General features: G+C 42.8%; 1 protein-coding gene across 3 annotated transcripts in view; it reads left to right on the top strand.

Moving 5' to 3' along the window:
• IFT43 (intraflagellar transport 43) overlaps positions 1 to 18,918 on the top strand; it is a 103,374-nt gene that overhangs the window by 17,540 nt on the left and 66,916 nt on the right. For all 3 annotated transcript variants that reach the window (XM_036844521.1, XM_036844523.1, XM_036844522.1), the window contains exon 3: positions 15,931 to 15,995. In XM_036844521.1, coding sequence (XP_036700416.1) covers positions 15,931 to 15,995 — 65 coding nt within the window. The remainder of the gene's footprint in view (positions 1 to 15,930; positions 15,996 to 18,918) is intronic.

Below are 18,918 nucleotides of genomic sequence, written 5' to 3' on the forward strand. Positions count from 1 at the left end.
TTATGGCTGAGTAATATTCCATTGTATATATGTACCACATCTTCTTTATCCATTCATCTGTTAATGGGCACTTAGGTTGTGTCCATGACCTGGCTATTGTAAATAGTGCTTCAGTGAACATTGGGGTGCATGTGTCTTTTTGAATTATGGTTTTCTCTGGGTATATGCCCAGTAGTGGGACTGCTGGGTCATATGGCAATTCTATTTTTAGTTTTTTAAGGAACCTCCATACTGTTCTCCATAGTGGCTGTATCAATTTACCTTCCCACCAACAGTGCAAGAGGGTTCCCTTTTCTCCACACCCTCTCCAGCATTTGCTGTTTGTAGATTTTCTGATGATGCCCGTTCTAACCAGTGTGAGGTGATACCTCATTGTAGTTTTGATTTGCATTTCTCTGATAATTAGTGATGTTGAGTAGCTTTTCATGTGCCTCTTGGCCATCTGTATGTCTTCTTTGGAGAAATGTCTATTTAGGTCTTCCACCCCTTTTTTAATTGGGTTGTTTGTCTTTTTAATATTGAGCTGCATGAGCTGTTTATATATTTTGGAGATTAATCCTCTGTCCATTGACTCATTTGCAAATATTTTCTCCCACTCTGAGGGTTGTCTTTTTGTCTTATTTATAGTTTCCATTGCTGAGCAAAACCTTTTAAGTTTCATTAGGTCCCATTTGTTTATTTTTGTTTTTATTTCCATTACTCTAGGAGGTGGGTCCAAAAAGATCTTGCTGTGATTTATGTCAAAGAGTGTTCTTCCTATGTTTTCCTCTAAGAGTTTTATAGTGTCCCGTCTTACATTTAGGTCTTTAATCCATTTTGAGTTTATTTTTGTGTGTGGTGTTAGGGAGTGTTCTAATTTCATTCTTTTACATGTAGATGTCCAGTTTTCCCAGCACCACTTATTGAAGAGACTGTCTTTTCTCCATTGTATATCGTTGCCTCCTTTGTCATAGATTAGTCGACCATAGGTGCGTGGGTTTATCTCTGGGCTTTCTATCCTGTTCCACTGATCTATATTTCTGTTTTTGTGCCAGTAGAATATTGTCTTGATTACTGTAGCTTTGTAGTATAGTCTGAAGTCAGGGAGTCTGATTCCTCCAGCTCTGTTTTTTTCCCTCACGATTGCTTTGGCAAAGATAGTCTTTTATATTCACCCATATGCTTACCATTATAATTGTTCTTCATCTCCTCCTGTAGATCCAAATTTCCATCTAGTGTCATTTCTCCTTAGCTTGAAGAACTTCTCTTAGCATTTCTTGCAGTACAGATTTGCCAAGAACAACTTCTCTATTTGCTCTATCTAAAAATATTTTTATCTCACCCTCATTTTTGAAGGATCTTTTCTATCGATATAGAATTCTGAACTGAAAATTTTTTTCTTTCAGCACTTTAAAGATTGTCATTCCTTTGTTTTCTGGCCTGCATTGTTTCTGATGATTGTTCTCCATTATGTAAGTCTTTTCTCCTTCCTCTGATTGCTTTAAAGACTTCCTTTTTATCTTCGGATTTCAGCAGTTTGACTATGATGTGCCTAGGTGATTTGCTTTGTATTTGTTCTGCTTGGGATTTGCTGAGGTTCTTAGGTCAGTAACTCAATATGTCTCACCAAATTGGAGAATTTTGGCCATTATTACTTCTAATATCTTTTCTGCTCCGTTTTCTCTCTCCTTGTTCCTGGGACTCCGATTGCCTATATGTTAAACTGTTTGATATTGTCCCATCAGTTTGTCCTGTGTTTTTTGTCCCTGAAGCATTGTTAGTTTTCCCCTTTCCTTTATCTTTTTGTTCTTCAAATTGCATATTTTCTGTTGATCTGTCTTCAAGTTCACTGATTATTTCTTCTGCTGTCTTCAAACTGAAATTTTCATTTCAGATACTGAACTTTTAAATTCTAAAGTTCCATTTTTTTTTTTTACATAGCTTCTATTTCTCTATTAGATTCCCCATTTGTTCATTCATTATGACCATCTTTGAAATCCTTGAACATATATTTATAATAGCTGCTTTAAAACCCTTGTCTGTTAATTCCAATATCTGGGTCATGTTGGGGTCAGTTTTTATTGTTTGACTTTTGACTATAGGTCATGTTTTCATGTTTCTTCACATGTCTAGTAATTTTTGTTGGTATGCAGGACATTTTGGATAATACATTGTAGAAACTCTGGATTATGTTACCTTTTTTTGAAAAGTGTTGATTTTTGTTTTAGCAGGCAGTTGAATTATTTTCAGATCACCTTGAATTTATGAAGACTTGGTTTTAGGCTTTGCTAGGTCAGGTCTATTTTGGTTTTGCCTTTAGTCCCGGAGCAAATCCCATAGACCCAGGACATGGTCTTTACTCCTAAGGTGTGGTTTTTCTGGGATTTCAGTGGAAAACCCAAGGTGTGTACCAAGTACCTTTAACTTGGAACTCATATTCCAATCTGTGTCTTGCCTGCAGTGGGCAGCAGCTGAAATTTTGCCTCCACTCTTTTTTATTTTTAGCCCTTCAGCAATTGCTTTTCACGGAGTTTCTTGGAGTCTCCTCCATGCATGCATAGTTCAGGTATTGACCAAAGGATTTTAGGGGAGTTTATACGCAGATTTGGGGCTCCCTCCTTCCCAGGATTTCTCCCTGTCTATCTTTAGTGACTCTGGCAGCCCCAAATTTGTCCTCAAACCAATAAAACTGCAGCTTCCTGCTTGAATTCTAGCTGCTCAGTTGCTGCCCAGACTGGAGAGTGCACTCAAAGGGAAAATCCATTTAAACATGGATTTTTACCCAGTGCAGTTCTTGTCTTTCAAGGGTCAGATCCCCTCCAGTTTCCCCTACACTGCCTTTGTTTGCCCAGTAGTGCCTTCAGATAGTTGTTTTCTATATTTTGTCCAGAGTTTATACTTGGTATCTGTGTGAAGGTGAGTTGAATACAGACTGCTCCCCCATTACTGGATCCAGAAGCTGTCAGTTGCTTTTGGATTGTTTCAGACTACACTGTGGTTTTTTTTCAAGTGGTACTGTTGGCAAGAAACGAATGAGAGTGGTTGGTGCAGAAACAACAAACACTTTCTCTTGGAATAACTGACGGGCATTCAGGTGCCTTAGCTATTGAGACAGGAAGTGTTCTAACATCCTGGTGATTTGGGAGTTAATGATCAGAAACATGGGTACGAAAGAGGCCCAGAGACCTGGGATTCAGTCCCCATGATGTAAGAGCTTATCCTTGCAGGTGCTGTGCTGAGCACTCTGAAGAGGTAGTCGAGAAAGGACTCTGAAGTTATAGATACAGAGAACAAACAGGTGTTTGCCTGAGGGGAGGGGGCGGGGGAGGAAATAAATAGGTGAGGGAGATTAAAATGTACCAACTTCCAGCTGCAAAATAAATGAGTCACGGGGATGAAATGTACAGTGTGGGGGGATATAGTCAGTAACTATGTAGTATCTTTGTATGGTGACAAGACTCATCGTGGTGATCATTTGGAAAAGTATAGAAATATCGAATCACTGTGTTGTGTAACGGGAACTAACATAGGTCAATTATACTTCAAAAACAAGCAAACTCATGGAAAAAGAGATCAGGTTTGTGATTACCAGAGGTGGGAGTGGTGGTGGGAGTGGGGGGAGGGGGAGTTGGACAAAGGCAGCCAGAAGATATAAACTTCCAGTTATATGATAAATAAGTTCTAGGGGTTTAATGTACAACATGATAAATACAATGAACCCTGCTGTATGATATATATGAAAGTTGTTAAGAAAGTAAATCCTAAGAGCTCTCATCACAAGAAAAAAATTTTTTTCTATCTCTTTAATTCTGCATCTATATGAGATGATAGATATTCATTAAACTTATTGTAATAATAACTTCATGATGTGTGTACATCAGATCATTATGCTGTACCCCTTCAACTTATACAGTGCTGTACGTCAATTAGATCTCAGTAAAACTGGAAGAAAATAAAAGGAAGGCCTCTAGATTTGGAGAGGTTGGCAGGGCGCCATGTCAAGGGCAGGAGGTCTTCCTATACAGCCTCGAGCTGAGTAGGAAGATTTACGGGTTACGTGTACCCAGGCCATGCCTTTTGCACGAGGCCATTGTCACCTGGGAGCAGTCGAGCGGATGGCCTTACGCCTTTCTTGTTTGAGAAAGGGTGGGAAGAGAGCCTGAGAAATCAACCTTAGGCTTGGACTGAAAAGCTGAAGAAGAGAGAGAGCATAGCACGTCTTAACACTGGTCTAGGAGGATGTTGTTTTCCAAAATGAGAGAACCAAGAACAATGTAGCACGTTTTTCATAAACTAAATTTATTCACCGTCAAGGACCATTCTTTATTCTGGTTTGTGTCCTTCCTAATTTGGGGAGCTTGAACAGATCCCTTCTTTAATGAAATAGTGGTGAGAGGAAATAGTGGTTTTTTTTTTTTTAAAGATTCTTAACAAAATTAAAGGCTGTGAACTCACTACGGCCAACCACATCCCACCCTACCCCCCACAAACAAAGTTTGTTTTTCGAAATATTGGCTGTCCATGAAATCTAGAAGTCTAGGAAACACAGTTCTAGAAGGTTAAAACAATTTTTTAGGGTTGCTGGGCTCCCTTGAAATCCTGTGAGGGGAGGTAGTGAGGTGTGTGCTAATTTGCCAGCCATGAGTTGGTCTCGCCCAGAGCATCTTCCCTCGCCTCCTGGGCCGCCGCAGGGTAAAGAACTGCAGCGCGAGGCCTGTGATGTCCACGGTCTCACAGCGGTAAACAGAGTAGGGATTTGGACGGGCATTCCTCTCTGCCTCCCACAGGATGGGGAATATTCCCAAATGTTCCCACGTACCCTATCATACAGAGACCCAAATCCCATATTTCAATACACAGTCCTCAAACTGCCCACTTCAAATGACGCACGGGTTAATATTCTTCCACGCTCCCTCCACTTCTTTTCCATCAGTGCCCTTGAGGGGTTGTGGGAGATCAGGTTTCCTAAAGCAGCGAGGTTACAGCTTGCTCCTCTGCTCTCCGTTTGTTCCAGGTTATCCCAGTCTGGATTTGGTTGAGGTAGCAAGTCTAGGCTCTGCTTATCCGAAGTCGCAGGTGCCCGGAGGGCTCGCTTCCTGGAGTGCTGGGAGCTCACGCCCTCCACGCTGTGCGGCCTTCCGGTTACACACATGCACGTGGGTTTTAACAAACTGAAAGGAGTTACGAGAATGACAAAAACTATAGGTTTTGATTTACGATGAAAGTTGAAAGGAATGTTTATTTTGGCTGAACCGAAGAAAGTCTGGGGGAACAGGGCATTTCTTTATAAGTGTATGGAAGGTATAGACCCGAGAAAGCTGATTTCGGATGACCCAAAGGGATGTAACTGAGATTAAGAGGATGCCACCCAAGGTAAGAACATCCAGGATGAATTTTAAGAATGATTTTGGGGGCTGAAATCTGTTCTCTTTGGATCAGCCTCTTTCACAAATGGCTGGCAGCCCTGTCCCATGAGTCATTTGAAGTGGGCAGTTTGATTACTGTATTGAGATATGGGATTTGGGGCTTTTTATGATAGGGTATGTGGGAATACTGGGGGAAGTGTGACACCACGAGAGTAATCGCCGGATACTGTGGTTGCCTGAACATCACATTTATTTCTCAGCAGAGGAACTGTGACTTCCTCCTCTTGGTTCAGGCAACTTTAAAGGATTTCTCTCTGTTCAGGGAAGCTGGACTAGGTAAGAGCTGGACCCCTGGAATGAAACTTGTGCAAGGCAGTCCCAAATAAAAGGCCCTGCTTTGTTTACCTCCCCCAATCTTCCTGTTGTCTCAACCCTGGGCATTAAGGATTTTTTTCCTCCAAAGGCTGCATTTCATTACTTTTATCATTTCTTATAAATAATATAGTAGCCACTGTCACCAGCACTTACTAAGTGTCTGCTCTGTGCCCAAGATTGTCTCCTGTGTTTACAGTAGGTCTGTAAGAGACTCGTGACCACTCTCATTTTGTGCACGAGGAAAAGAGGCTTAGTGAAGGTGTGACTAGCCCAAGGCTACCTAGCTTAGAAAGTGAGGATTCTAGAATCTGAGCCCAGGACCGTCCCTCCTTTCCCTCCAGTCCCTCTCCTCCCTCCCCTCCCCCTTAAACTATAACTTGAAAACTATAGCTTTCCCTCTTTACTTCTTTCTGGCAAACTCCCTCCCCCCCCCCCCCCCGTCACTCATTCTTCAAAGCTACTGCGCTGTTGGTATGTGGAGAGTATCTGTGACATGCAGTAAAGAGACAGCTACTTTCTCTGTACAGAGATTTATATTAAATTCAGCCTAACACAGTTTGGCATGGTGCTCAAGCTGTTAAGGTTTATTTTTGGCATCACTTTTTAATCCTGACTTTACCCTTAACCCTTCCCTCATCTTGCCTCACTAAAGAGGTAAGGGTTAGACCAAGCCTCTTGCTGCTCCTCCTGTCTTACTGAACATATTTATATTATCAGTACTTACAGATTTGGTTCCAGGACACCTCCTCTGACTGCCCCCCATGGATATCAAAATCTGCGGATGTCAAGTCCCATATTCCACCCTCCGTATCCGTGGTTCCTCATGGATTCCACCAACCACGGATCGTGTTGTACTGTATTTACTGAAAAAAATCTGCATATCAGTGGACCCGCATAGTTCAAAGCTGTGTAGTTCAAGGGTCAACTGTACTTTGTGCCCAGAAGATAAATGAAGGCGGTGGTCCTTTTGGTTTGCTCTTCCCAGGTCTTAACCTTGTCATTGATCTAGTCTCTCTTGTTCTTGGGCACTTTGTTCCAGTCCAGACAGATTCTCTTCTGTAGCCGCTGTGTCCTTTCAAGCCTGTTCTAGCTGGCATGAACCTAGCGTCTGGGAAATCATGTATCATCTGGTTCAGTGCCAAGCTTTGGTGTCAGAAACCAAACTGGATTTGAATCCTTGCTTCGTTTCTTACTGCTAGGATGATTTTAAGTTAATCTCTCAGCTTCAGTTTCCTCGTGGGTAAACTTGTTGCACAGTAGTGGACAGTTCACAGGGTCTTGGGGATTCTGCAAAGTAATCCTTCTAAAGCTTTGGCATAGAGTAAACCCTCAGTAGATGTTGGCTGTTATTATAATTATGAGCTATCAATTAGTTAATGTATTCTTTCTCATTGCCTAGGTTGGCTTATTCACCACTGATCAAGTCTGTGTGCCTACATATTCCCATTTCTCTCTGCAAACTTTTCTTCTCTGTTTTTTGTCCCCACCCGCTTCATACAAGTTCAGATTGAATGTAAACATTTCATGTCATCGTTTACATCTTTTTGCCTAGATACCCTCTCCCTGAATTGAAAAATACAATTCATAGACTCCAAGAATCACAGAATTGTAGAATTGGGAGGAATCACTTCTACTATGAGTTAAAATCCAGGATCATGAATCTGGTTAGTGGCAGAGTCAGGACTAGAGCCCAGATTAGAAGCAGTCTGGTCTAGTGTTCTTTCTACCACATTTTTTTCCTTACCCAAATTTCACATATGCATATATGCACAATTAAAATACAATCCACAGCAAATTGGGGGTGGGGTGAGAGGCGCGGGGAGGCACTTTTATTTAGAAACTCATTCTCCCGTCATGTCTAGTCCTGGCAGGGATCTGACCTGACCTTTTGGGTGTAGAGTTGTTTTCTGGCCCTCAGGGTACTGGTGTTAGGAGTTCCCAGCCACAGAGTGGAGAAGGTCTCTGTTCCTGTTCAGCACAGGTCTTCATTGAGCAGATATACCTACGAACAACCCTCGTACTGGTGCTCTCCTCTTCCCCACCCCTCCCCTGTCTTTTTTCTCTTGTGTTAATCTAAACTTCATGCATCTAGTTTTTCTTTTTTAGCTTTAGCTTTTCATTAAAATTTGAAACATCCAGAAAAGTAGAAACAATAGTACAATGAACAACATACACCCACCACCTAGGTTCAACTGTTTTCAACATTTTGCTGTATTTGCTTGAATGATAATTTTTAAAATATTTTAAAATATGTATTTGCTTGTTTTATATATAACTTTTTGCTGAGTTATTTCAAAGCAAACATCATGAAATGTCACTTAAATACTTCAGCATATATCTCTGAGAAATAGGGACATTTTCGTAGAAATCCACAACTCCACACCTAACAGTATTAGCAATTCCCTAATACCATCTATTACCCAGGCCATATTCATTTCCCCCAGCTGTCTCCAGAATATCTTTTATAGCTAACTGTTTTCAAACCAGGATCCAATCAAGAACCACTCTACTAAGTTTCTCTCTCTTAAGTCTCTTTTTAAAAATTGGGAATAGTCTCCACCCCAGCCCTCTTTTCAATGGTATTAACTTTTTGAAGAGTTTGGGCCAGTTATTCTCAGAGTTTCCCTTGTGCTGGATTTTTCTGATTCTTTCTTCCTAGTGTCACTGAACTTCCTCCTCTTTCACCTGATCTGCAGTAAGCCGGAAGTCAGATTGGAAGGCTTGCTTACATTCCAGCGGAATGCTTGGGGCAGTAGCTTTTCCTGGGTGGCACTGTATGCCTCAGGTAGTAGCACATCACGTCCCCATTGTTCACGTGCTAAGTGTGATCCTGAGTTAGCATGCTGACAGATATCTCTGTTGTCAAGGAACATTTTCTCCCTCGCACCTGGCACGTAATGTGTGGGGCGATTCTTTGGCATCAAGAGAATGTCCAGTTCCCTGTCAATCAGTCTTTCACCTAATGGCTTTAGCATCTATTGATGATCAGGTTTCTGTCTTATACTTAAAATAGAGTTTACATTTTGCTATGTCCATTTCCGCTTGAAAGAGCTACATTTACTCATAAGGGTTCAGTTATAAGCTTGGATGGTCCATTACCTGCCATGACCTTAAACCCGTGAGGGGAAAACTCAGGTCTGTGATGAATTAGTTGTCAGACCCAGGTTGAGGCTGGAGGAAGAAATTGGCAGAGATGGAACTGTGCCTGGTGGACAGATTTGAGGAATAAATGCAGCCCCTGCAGTGTGCGCACATATTATTAAGTGTTAGTCTTCTCTCTCCTCAAGCACATAAGAGCAGCTTTCCTGGATCTTCCGTCAGGTTGCTGGAGAAAGGAAAGGAAGTTTGTTTTTAGCCAGAAATCAAGGGTTTGACATGGGAGGTGGGAGGTGTGAGGTGTGCAGTGGATCTTGCCTTTTCTTTTGGGAATTCATGCGTGTGTTTGGACTGGCTTTTTGAAACAGGCTGCCGTTTGGATTTTGGACTGATTCACATTGTGGGGTTTCTCCAGGACTTCTAAGAGTGTGTGAGAAGTTTCTGAACTCGAAAGGCTCCTTTTTTGGCACTGCAGTATCTTTTCTATTTCGGCATCTTAAGAATCTGGGGGAACCATATAAAGATCAGAAACAAGTCTAGCCCTAAAGGCTCCCTGTGACTTGGTAATTCCAGTTAGTTGAATCCTGGCCCATTCGGATGAGACCATATAAAGTGGCCGTTTCCTGAATTTCCTGCTCTCTGCCTCTCATCGGCTCCTTTTTGTAGAAAGCTGGTATTTCAGGACCGCAACCACCAGTCACGTGCTTCCACCCCTTTACTCGCAGTCATTTCTGCCCCTGTTTATTTTTGGAGAGAGCACATTTTTGCTTCTCTCCAGGAGCTATGCGGGGTCCTGCCCCCTCCGTCCATCAGGCGGCAGCCCCGGCAGGCTGTGCTGCTTTCCCACACTCGGAGACGTGACTCCAGCTTTTAAGAGAGAACACGAGGGATGCACTGCTTAAGGGCTACCGTCACCCGCTCCTATTTCTGTCCCTCCTGGGGTTGCACATTTTAAGACTCTTTCTTTTTTAAAAACAAGTTTGGGTAATGTTACCTGGCGGTAAATCTGCCAAAATTGGAAATCGTTTTCCCAGCAGATGTCTTGGGGCCATGCCTTATTTAAAGGATAAACCAGGACTTTTGAATTCTAGGTCTAGGTCCTCTCTTCTTTCTGGCTTTTAAGATGATTTGAGCTCTACTCTCTCTCACCCATCTGGGTTTTTTTGTTTGTTTGTTTGTTTGTTTGTTTTTCCTCCTTCCTAACACAGGGATAGGAAACAGATTTCTTCCAGAGTCATACCTCATACAGATGGGTAATGTCTTCCCAAGTGCTTGGTCAAGGAGGATTGTGGAGTTGGTGGGCTCGGTGAAAAAAAAAAGCCACAGCTGTCTTAGACTAAGTTTCTAGTTTCAAAGATGGAGTAAATTCCTTTTTCTTTAAACGCCCAGGCCATTACACAGAGCACCCAGACACACAAGATTTGAGAAATGATAAATCACACATTCATGTCTCCCCTTGTCCTACCCAGACCTGGTGGGCAGGAGAGGGAAGGACCCCTGGCCCAAATGGTGGGGTCCGTAATGAAGGGTGACAACTTCCCAGCACTTCCTGTGAGGGCTGGGCTCTGACAGTGAGCTGGGGAGGGCATTCAGGCTCCCAGAGCCGCCCAGCATCTCATCTGTCACCACAGGCAGAGAGAACACAGCAGTTCTGGCAGCTGATTCTAAAAGGAGCAACAGCAGGGTCTTGGTCTAGAGTGTGTCCTGTGTTTCAGGTCGTCGTGGGGAGAGGGCCGCGGGGCTCTTTCTGAAACTGTGCTAACAGGTGTGTCGATGACGTCGTCATAGCTCTTAGGGAGAGCTGCCGGACATTCAGGGGCTGGACTGTCCATGCAAAAAGAACCCACCAGACCCTTTAAATTGTATTGTGAAAAACCAGTCACCCGCTTACATTTCAAACAGATCATTTGCACCTAATTTTAAACTACTCCGTCGTGATCAAGTTGCATCAGCTTTCGCTTCCAGCCTGCGTTGTACAGTGATAGGTGCTGAGGACCTCGAACCCTGACCAATACAGTCAGTGATCAGTGAACAGCATTTGCTACAGCCTGAGTGTTATGTGCTATCCTGGTGTCACTGCACCTCGTATCTGGTTGCTTCTGGAATGCTCTTCCTTTACATTTCTGCTTATCTTTCCAATCCAGGGCAAGCCCCACTTATTCCATAAAGCTTCCGTCAGCCTCCTTGTCCTCAGCACTTCCCACGCTGGTACGATTCTGTGTAGCCTTCAGTCAGGCCTTGCAAACGTATGCACGCTTGTCAGAGCGCTGTCTGAATGATGCCCCAAGAGAGTGTGGCCCAATAAAAACCACCAAAGGTGACAAGAAAACTGCAAAATTTAGTGGAACTGCCCCAGGGCTGAGGGCTTCCTCCTCAGCTTCACCTTTGGACCCTGATGCAGCCTCTCGCTGGAAGGCCTGTCAGTTCCTCCATCCCTCATACCTACCTCCCCGCTCCAGTGTGGCCTTGGCAGTTTCAGATTAAGCCCAATGTCCATCACATAGATTTCATACAGACCTGATACACCCTGAATTCTGCCTCTTTCCAGCCTCATTGGACCCGGGGTATCATTTGAGGACAGGGATGACGTCTTCTGCTTTTTCTAACTCACCTGATGCGTATAGGACAGCGCTCAGGCTCCCCACACAGTAACAAAGTTGAATTCTGGGGAGGAGCCTTTGTCACTTGGTAATAGTGGTTAATTACGTCTGTCTCATGGAGACAGGGTATTTGTGTGTGGCCGTAACAAGACTCATAGTAGGGAGTATTTATATATAAAAAAAAGAATTTCTTTTCCTTGGACTCCGAGTACTAAGTCATGACCATACGGATTCCCCATCAGGAGAGACATCTCCCGCTAAACACACAAGCCCTACCTTGCAGAGAGCTGAGTTCTGCCTGCCCCCCATCTCCCAGCCGCCTCAGTGCTCTCTCTGAGGTTGGCCAGGACTCCCAGGGGGAGCAGGGAAGGCCACTATAACCCTACCCCATTTGGTGCAGAGAAGTACTTTGTAACTCTTCCTCTCCCAGGTGATCTCAAGGAAAAGCAGCCTATATGGTTTTTACAACATTATGTCAACTGCTGAAGTTTTCAGTTATTAGTGCAAAAGCCCCTTTGATTTGGGGGCTAGTTGTTAAATTCTTCTGGCTGCGGAGGAGTGACTCTCGTGTGGTGGTCTTTCTGTTTTGAAGCTGCTGTCCTAATTTAGCAGCTGGCACTGTTTCGGAGTGGAAAGGAGATGAGAAAAGAAGTGTCTTTGTGTTACGTCTGGGCAGAAAGGATTCTCACTCATCCTCCCAATAGCTGTGACTTTCTGGGGTTTGTGGTTAAAGAAGAGAAAGCAGATCATTTGGGGTTTTGGAATCTTAGGGAACTTTATTAACCATATGATGCATCAGTAGTCAAAATGACAGCTCAGGCCAGGCTCAGAGGAGTCTTTTTATTCCCCTTCTTTTCCAAATGGTACAGTATATGTTGTTACACGTGGCCTAACCTTTCAAATATTGACATTAGTGATGCTGCTGCTGCTAACAGTAAAGATATAGTACTTATTATGTGCCAGGCACTGCTCTGAGCATTTACCATATAGTCACTAATTTAATCCCTCAACAGCTCAGTGGTTACTCAAAGGAGTGCGTTTTGACCTAAATTTATGTCACTTATGCTCCTTTTCCATGATGCCTAATCTTTCACAACCCCTCCCCAGTTCAGTCCCTGCTCCTCCTGTCTCCCACCACCTTTTTTTTTTTTTTTTTTTTTTTTTTTGCTGCGTTGGGTCTTCGTTGCCGCGCACGGGCTTTCTCTAGTTGTGGCAAGCGGGGGCTACTTTTCGATGTGGTTCGCGGGCTTCTCATTGCGGTGGTTTCTCTTGTTGCGGAGCATGGGCTCTAGGCGCGCAAGCTTCAGTAGTTGTGGCACGTGGGCTCAGTAGTTGTGGCTCGCGGGCTCTAGAGCGCAGGCTCAGTGGTTGTGGCGCACGGGCTTAGTTGCTCCGCAGCATGTGGGATCTTCCTGGACCAAGGATTGAACCCATGTCCCCTGCATTGGCAGGCGGATTCTTAACCACCGTGCCACCAGGGAAGGTCCCCTCCTGTCCCCTTTGTCACCTACACCCCATGGCAGAAAGCAGAGGTGGGGTCAGGACACACAGGTTGAGGAACCTTGCCAAGGCCACCAGGCCTCTTCCCTTCTTCTTGTGGACTATCAGTGGAAAAGTGCCAAATAGGCCTGGGCCTCCTGACACCATGGCACCACGGATTTCACGTGGGTTTATTCTGTCCAACACCCAGAGCAAAGAGAAGACAGCAGGGGATCCCAGCTCTGAGAAGCTAGTTCCAGGGCCACACACCTAGATGCCACAGGGGCTAGGCAGGGCACCTGGGTGAGTGAAGTGGGACTAGGGGTTAAACGCAGGCGTACCTGCAGTGTGTACACTGATGTGGTAAGAAAAGATCCCACTTCCACCCAAGAAATACGCTTGTTCCCATATTTGTTGAAACACCTGACATAGCTTTCATTTTCCCACTTCCAGTAGGCCTGGGAACCGAGAGAGAATTCTGTACTGGAAGAGAAACAACAGCATGGCCGCCATGGTAATAGATGTCAGCTGGCACTTGACCTCAGCAGGAAGGAGACAGAGCGGGTGGGGACCGTGGCGAACTGGAATTCACGTGTCCAGTCACCAGAGGGCGGCTGCTCCTCAGCCCCAGCATTGCTAGAGTTTCCAGTTTTCCGAGGGAAGCCGGAGACTCCTGTTTTGTGTGGAAATCTTACAATTTTTAAAATGGTAGTTTAAATTTAAAAACAGACAAAAACCACTGTATGGCCAAACCAAACATGCAGTTCCTAGTTTGTGACCTCCGAATTCAGGAATGCACATTGTCACAAGATGGTCCTACCCTTGGGTAAAGGAAAGTGGGGTGTTATCTGCAAAAGCATAGCGAAGAAAGCTGTGGGCCAGATTGGTTTAAAACCTCCTGGAGGGGCCTGATATGGTTCAGTTCCAATCTCTTTAACCTTTGCAATGCCTTCTACATGGTAAGAGCTGAACAAGACAACGTTCTTGGTCTCTGCTTATACACCACTTTGGCTTGTGGGAGTTTGGGCTTATTCTGATTCCAGCTGGTCCTTATAGTTCCAACAACCAGTGCTGTCTGAGCAGCCTAACCTCTGAGCTTCAGTTCCAGATTCCTGGGACAGAGAACTTGATTGGTTCTGACTGGCTCTGACTGGTGCAGCCCTGGTTCAGTCACCTGTGTCTAAGGGAAGAGGGGGTCCTGGGATGGAAGGCTTCTCCATCCAGCCTGGGGACCAGTGATTGTGTGTGGCAGGGACACCAAAAAAGGATGCGTGGACTGGGAATTGATGGTGGGGATCTCTTCGTTCATCTTCTTTGGGTTCCGCCCCGAGAGAGACAAGCAATAGTGCGTTTTCTACTTCTACATTTGTGTTGTTTCTGAGAGTACAGAGCCTCATTACTCAACTTTGTTTTCTCTAAAGTACTACTTAGGTTTCCCAGGAGCTAAGTTGGATGCAGGCTTTCCAGGACTTGCCTTCTCCTCCATCATGCCTTTCCAACAGGTTCTGCCTCATCCCGCAGAAAGGCTCCGTCTCTAGATGGAACATGTCCTTGGCAGGCTGGGGTGCTACCAGAGAAGCAGGAAAGGAAACACATCTTGGTGTAAAATAAAAATATCAAAAGTTAAAAGGTATTTTGCCATATTGAGGGAATGTTTTCTTAAAAAGCTGCAAGTTAGGTTTTTTAAAATTTATTTATTTTTAAATTTATTTTATTTCTTTATTTTTGGCTGTGTTGGGTCTTCATTGCTGTGCGTGGGCTTTCTCTAGTTGTGGTGAGCGGGGGCTACTCTTCGTTGCGACAGGCGGGCTTTTCACTGCGGTGGCTTCTCTTGTTGCAGAGCACAGGCTCTAGGCGCACGGGCTTCAGTAGTTGTGGCACGTGGGCTCAGTAGTTGTGGCTCGTGGGCTCTAGAGCGTAGGCTCAGTAGTTTTGGTGCACGGGCTTAGTTGCTCCGCGGCGTGTGAGATCTTCCCGGACCAGGGCTCGAACCTGTGTCCCCTGCATTGGCAGGCGGATTCTTAGCCACTGCGCCACAGTGAAGTCCCTGCAATTTAGGTTTTTAGCAACAGATTGAAAGGGCATTGCAGTGATTTTAGCCCAGGAGTCTGCAGAATACTTCCCACCAAATTTGGCCCACTGCTTGTTTTTGTAAAGCTTTATTGGAACACATTACACCCAGGTGTTTACTTCTTGTCTGTGGTTTGATTGCCCTGCAGCATCAGAGTTGAGTAGCTGCAACAGAGACTGTGCGGCCCACAAAATCAAAAATAGTTATAAGAATTCCTGCACTTGGGTTTGTGGGTGTATCTATCGCAGGTGAATGCTTCCTGCCCAAATAACTTGAGTAGCTTTTTAACCCACCACTTGAGTTTGTGTCTTTGAAGCAAGCCTCTCTTATATATTTTTATTTTATTACTTTTCTTTTTATAAAAGTGATATAAATTGATGGTAAAAAAGAATTGGAAAATGCACAACAGCATAAAGAAGGAAAAAGAAATTGCCATGATTCTTACACTGGATCCCCTCTCATTCATGTACTGATAGCTAATTAGCACTAGATGTTCTGTATTAGTGATCTTTTCACAAAATTAGAAGCATATACCTACTATTTTGAACATGTTTTAAAAAGTTAACACATATTGAACTTTCTCATATCATTAATTCCTTTTTAATACAGTGTTTTATTATTGCATAGTATTTTCACATGTGTATTCCATGATTTACTTAAATTCCTTATTGACATACAGTTATTCATTATATTCAAAAATGACATTATGTTTCTCTCTGATTATTTCCTTGGGATAAATTCCTGGGGTTAGAATTGCTGGCTCAAAAAGTGTGAGCATTTCTAAGGCTTTCAGTAGACGTTGCCAGATTGTCCTCCAGAAGGGTACGAAAGCACCCAGGTTTCATAGTATTGTATTTGCATTCGAAGGTTTCAGAAGGTTGGTTTAGGTTACCTTAACCTCAGCGTCTGTTTGTTTGAACACTGGTCTTGAGTAACTGTTTTGTTGACTTCTTTTCCCTTGCAGGCTCCCCCTCCCAAGCCACCCCGCCGGCAAGGAGGCTGGGCAGATGACTCCGTGAAGGCTTCCAGGTGAGTGCCGGCAGGTCACAGGGCGGGGTGGGGGGGGGTGGCAGGGGACACTATGCTCCTGTGTTGTTCTTTTATTTTTTATAACCGCTTTACTGAGATGTAATTCATGTACCTTACAATTCACCCCTTTGAAACGTACAATTCAGCTGTTCTTAGTATATTTTCAGAGTTGTACTATCATCACCACAATCACTTTTAGAACATTTTTATTACCCCCTAAAGAAACGTCATACCCATTAGCAGTCACTGCCTGTGTCCCCCTGCAACCTCTCCAGCCCTAGGCAACCACCAGCCTGTTTTCTGTCTCTCTGATTTGCCTATTCTGGACATTTCATGTAAATGGAATCATATGTTACGTGGTCCTTTATGACTGCCTTCTTTCACTTGGCATAATGTTTTCAAAGTTCCTCCATATTCTAACATTCTGTGTTTTTCTTAAAGTTACTTTCTAAACAGAATGGACTTGCCTGTTTAGTTACTGCTGGATTACAAATCATTTTGGTCTTTAATCCCTTGTAGTAAGTCTCAGACGAAAGGTAAACCAATATACATGTATGTATGTATATATGTTTACTACACCAGTGGGATGGCCAACGATAAACTCAGGAAAAGAATTTCTTTTTCTCAAAGAAGAGACATTACCCTTGTTCAGAATTTCCTTCAGCAGTTGTTGCCTTCAAAATGGCACTATCAGAAATATTTTTTTTCCAGTTTTCCCCCCTTCCTCCCCCCTTCCACTCCCCACCTCTAAACACACACACACACACACACACACACACGTGTACACACACTTTTTTCCTCCCCTGAATCATCTGAAAATAAACTGCAGTCATCATGATATTTCACCTCTTAATATTCCAACATGCATCTCTGAAGATTAAGGACATTCTTTAAATAATCACGTATAATGATCACATCTAAAAAATTTCATAATGATTTAATAATATTTAAAATATAGTCTATATTTAAATTTCCCCAGTTGTCCCCAAAATCTCTTTTGGAGTTCCAGGATCCAATCAGAGTTCACACATTGTGTTGGTAGTTCTGTCTCTTTTTATGCTCTTTTAGTCTCTATAATAATTCCAGCTCCCCTTTGCCCTACTACACCTCCACCCAGTACATTGACTTTTTTGAGGAATCCAGGTCAGTTGTCTTGTAGAGTGTCTCACATTCTAGATTCCTCTGATTGATTCCTCATGATTAGATTCAAGTTAAATGTTTTTGGCAAGAACTGGTGATGTTGTGTACTTTTTATTGTATCAGAATGGTATAGAAAGGTATACTCAGAGAAATCTCACTCCCATCCGTATTCTTTCCACCTCATTCCCTCCATCTCCCATGGATAACTTCTTTATTAGTTTCTGTTTTATCCTTCCTGTACTTCTTTTTGCAAAAAATAAACATGTATATATAAATTTAAAATGTATCCTTATTTGTTTCTATATGTTAAGATTCAGCAAACTGTGGCCCACAGGCCAGCCACCTGCTTTTATACAATTTTTAAAGGTTACTTTCCATTTGTAGTTACTACAGAATATTGGCTCTATTCCCCTTGTTGTACAGTACGTCCTTGAGGCTGTCTTACACCCAATAGTTTTACCTCCCACTCCCCCACCCTATATTGCCCCTCCCCACCCTCATTCCCCACTGGTAACCACTAGTTTGTTCTCTGTGAGTCTGCTTCTTTTTTGTTATATTCACTAGTTTCTTGTATTTTTTAGATTCCACATAGAAGTGATATCATACAGTATTTGTCTTTCTCTGTCTGACTTATTTCACTTAGCATAATGCCCTCCAAGTCCATCTATGTTGCTACAAATGGCAATATTTTGTTCTTTTTTTTAATGGCTGAGTACTATTCCTTTGTGTGTCTATACACCACTTCTTAATCCATTCACCTGTTGATGAACATTTAGGTTGCTTCCATATCTTAGCAATTGTAAATAATGCTGCTATAAAAATTGGGGTACTTGTATCTTTTCAAATTAGTGTTTTTGTTTTGTTTTGTTTTGTTTGTTTTGGACGTATACCCAGGAGTGTCATTGCTGGGTCATATGGTAGTTCTATTTTTAGTTTTCTGAGCAACCTCCATACTGTTTTCCACAGTGGCTGCATCAATTGATATTCCCACCAACAGTGTATAAGGGGTCCCTTTCTCCACATCCTTGCTAACATTTGTTATTTGTGTTCTTTTTGATGATAGCCATTCTGACAGGTGTAAGGTGATATCTCATTGTGGTTTTGATTTGCATTTCCCTGATGGTTAGTGATGCTGAACATCTTTTCATGTGCCTGGTGGCTATCTGCATTTCCTCTTTGGAAAAATGTCTATTCAGTTCTTCCGCCCATTTTTTAATCAAGTTGTTTGGTTTTTTTTGATATTGAGTTGTGTGAGCTGTTTATATATGTTGGATATTAACCCCTTATTGGTCATATCGTTTGCAAATATTTTCTCCCATTCAGAAGGTTGTCTTTTCATTTTGTCGATGGTTTCCTTTGCTGTGCAAAAGCTTTTAAGTTTAATTAGGTCCCATTTGTTTATTTTTACTTTTATTTCCTTTACTTTAGGAGAGGATCCAAAAAAAATGTTGCTGCAATTTATGTCAAAGAGTGTTCTGCCTATGTTTTCCTCAAGTTGTTTTATATTATCTGGTCTCACATTTAGGTCTTTAATCCATTTTGAGTTTATTTTTGTGTATGGTATTAGAGAATGTTGTAATTTCATTCTTTTACATGTAGCTGTCCAGCTCTCCCAGCACCACTTGTTGAAGAGATTGTCTTTTCTCCATTGTATACTCTCGCCTCCTTTGTCATAGATCAGGTGACTATAAGTGCACAGCCACCTGTTTTTATATATCATGTTTTATTGGAACACAACCACACTCTAAGTCTACATTTTATTTATTTAAATTTATTTATTTAT

The sequence above is a fragment of the Balaenoptera musculus genome, chromosome 2, assembly GCF_009873245.2.
Source record: "Balaenoptera musculus isolate JJ_BM4_2016_0621 chromosome 2, mBalMus1.pri.v3, whole genome shotgun sequence".
In the NCBI taxonomy this organism is placed as follows: domain Eukaryota; kingdom Metazoa; phylum Chordata; class Mammalia; order Artiodactyla; family Balaenopteridae; genus Balaenoptera; species Balaenoptera musculus.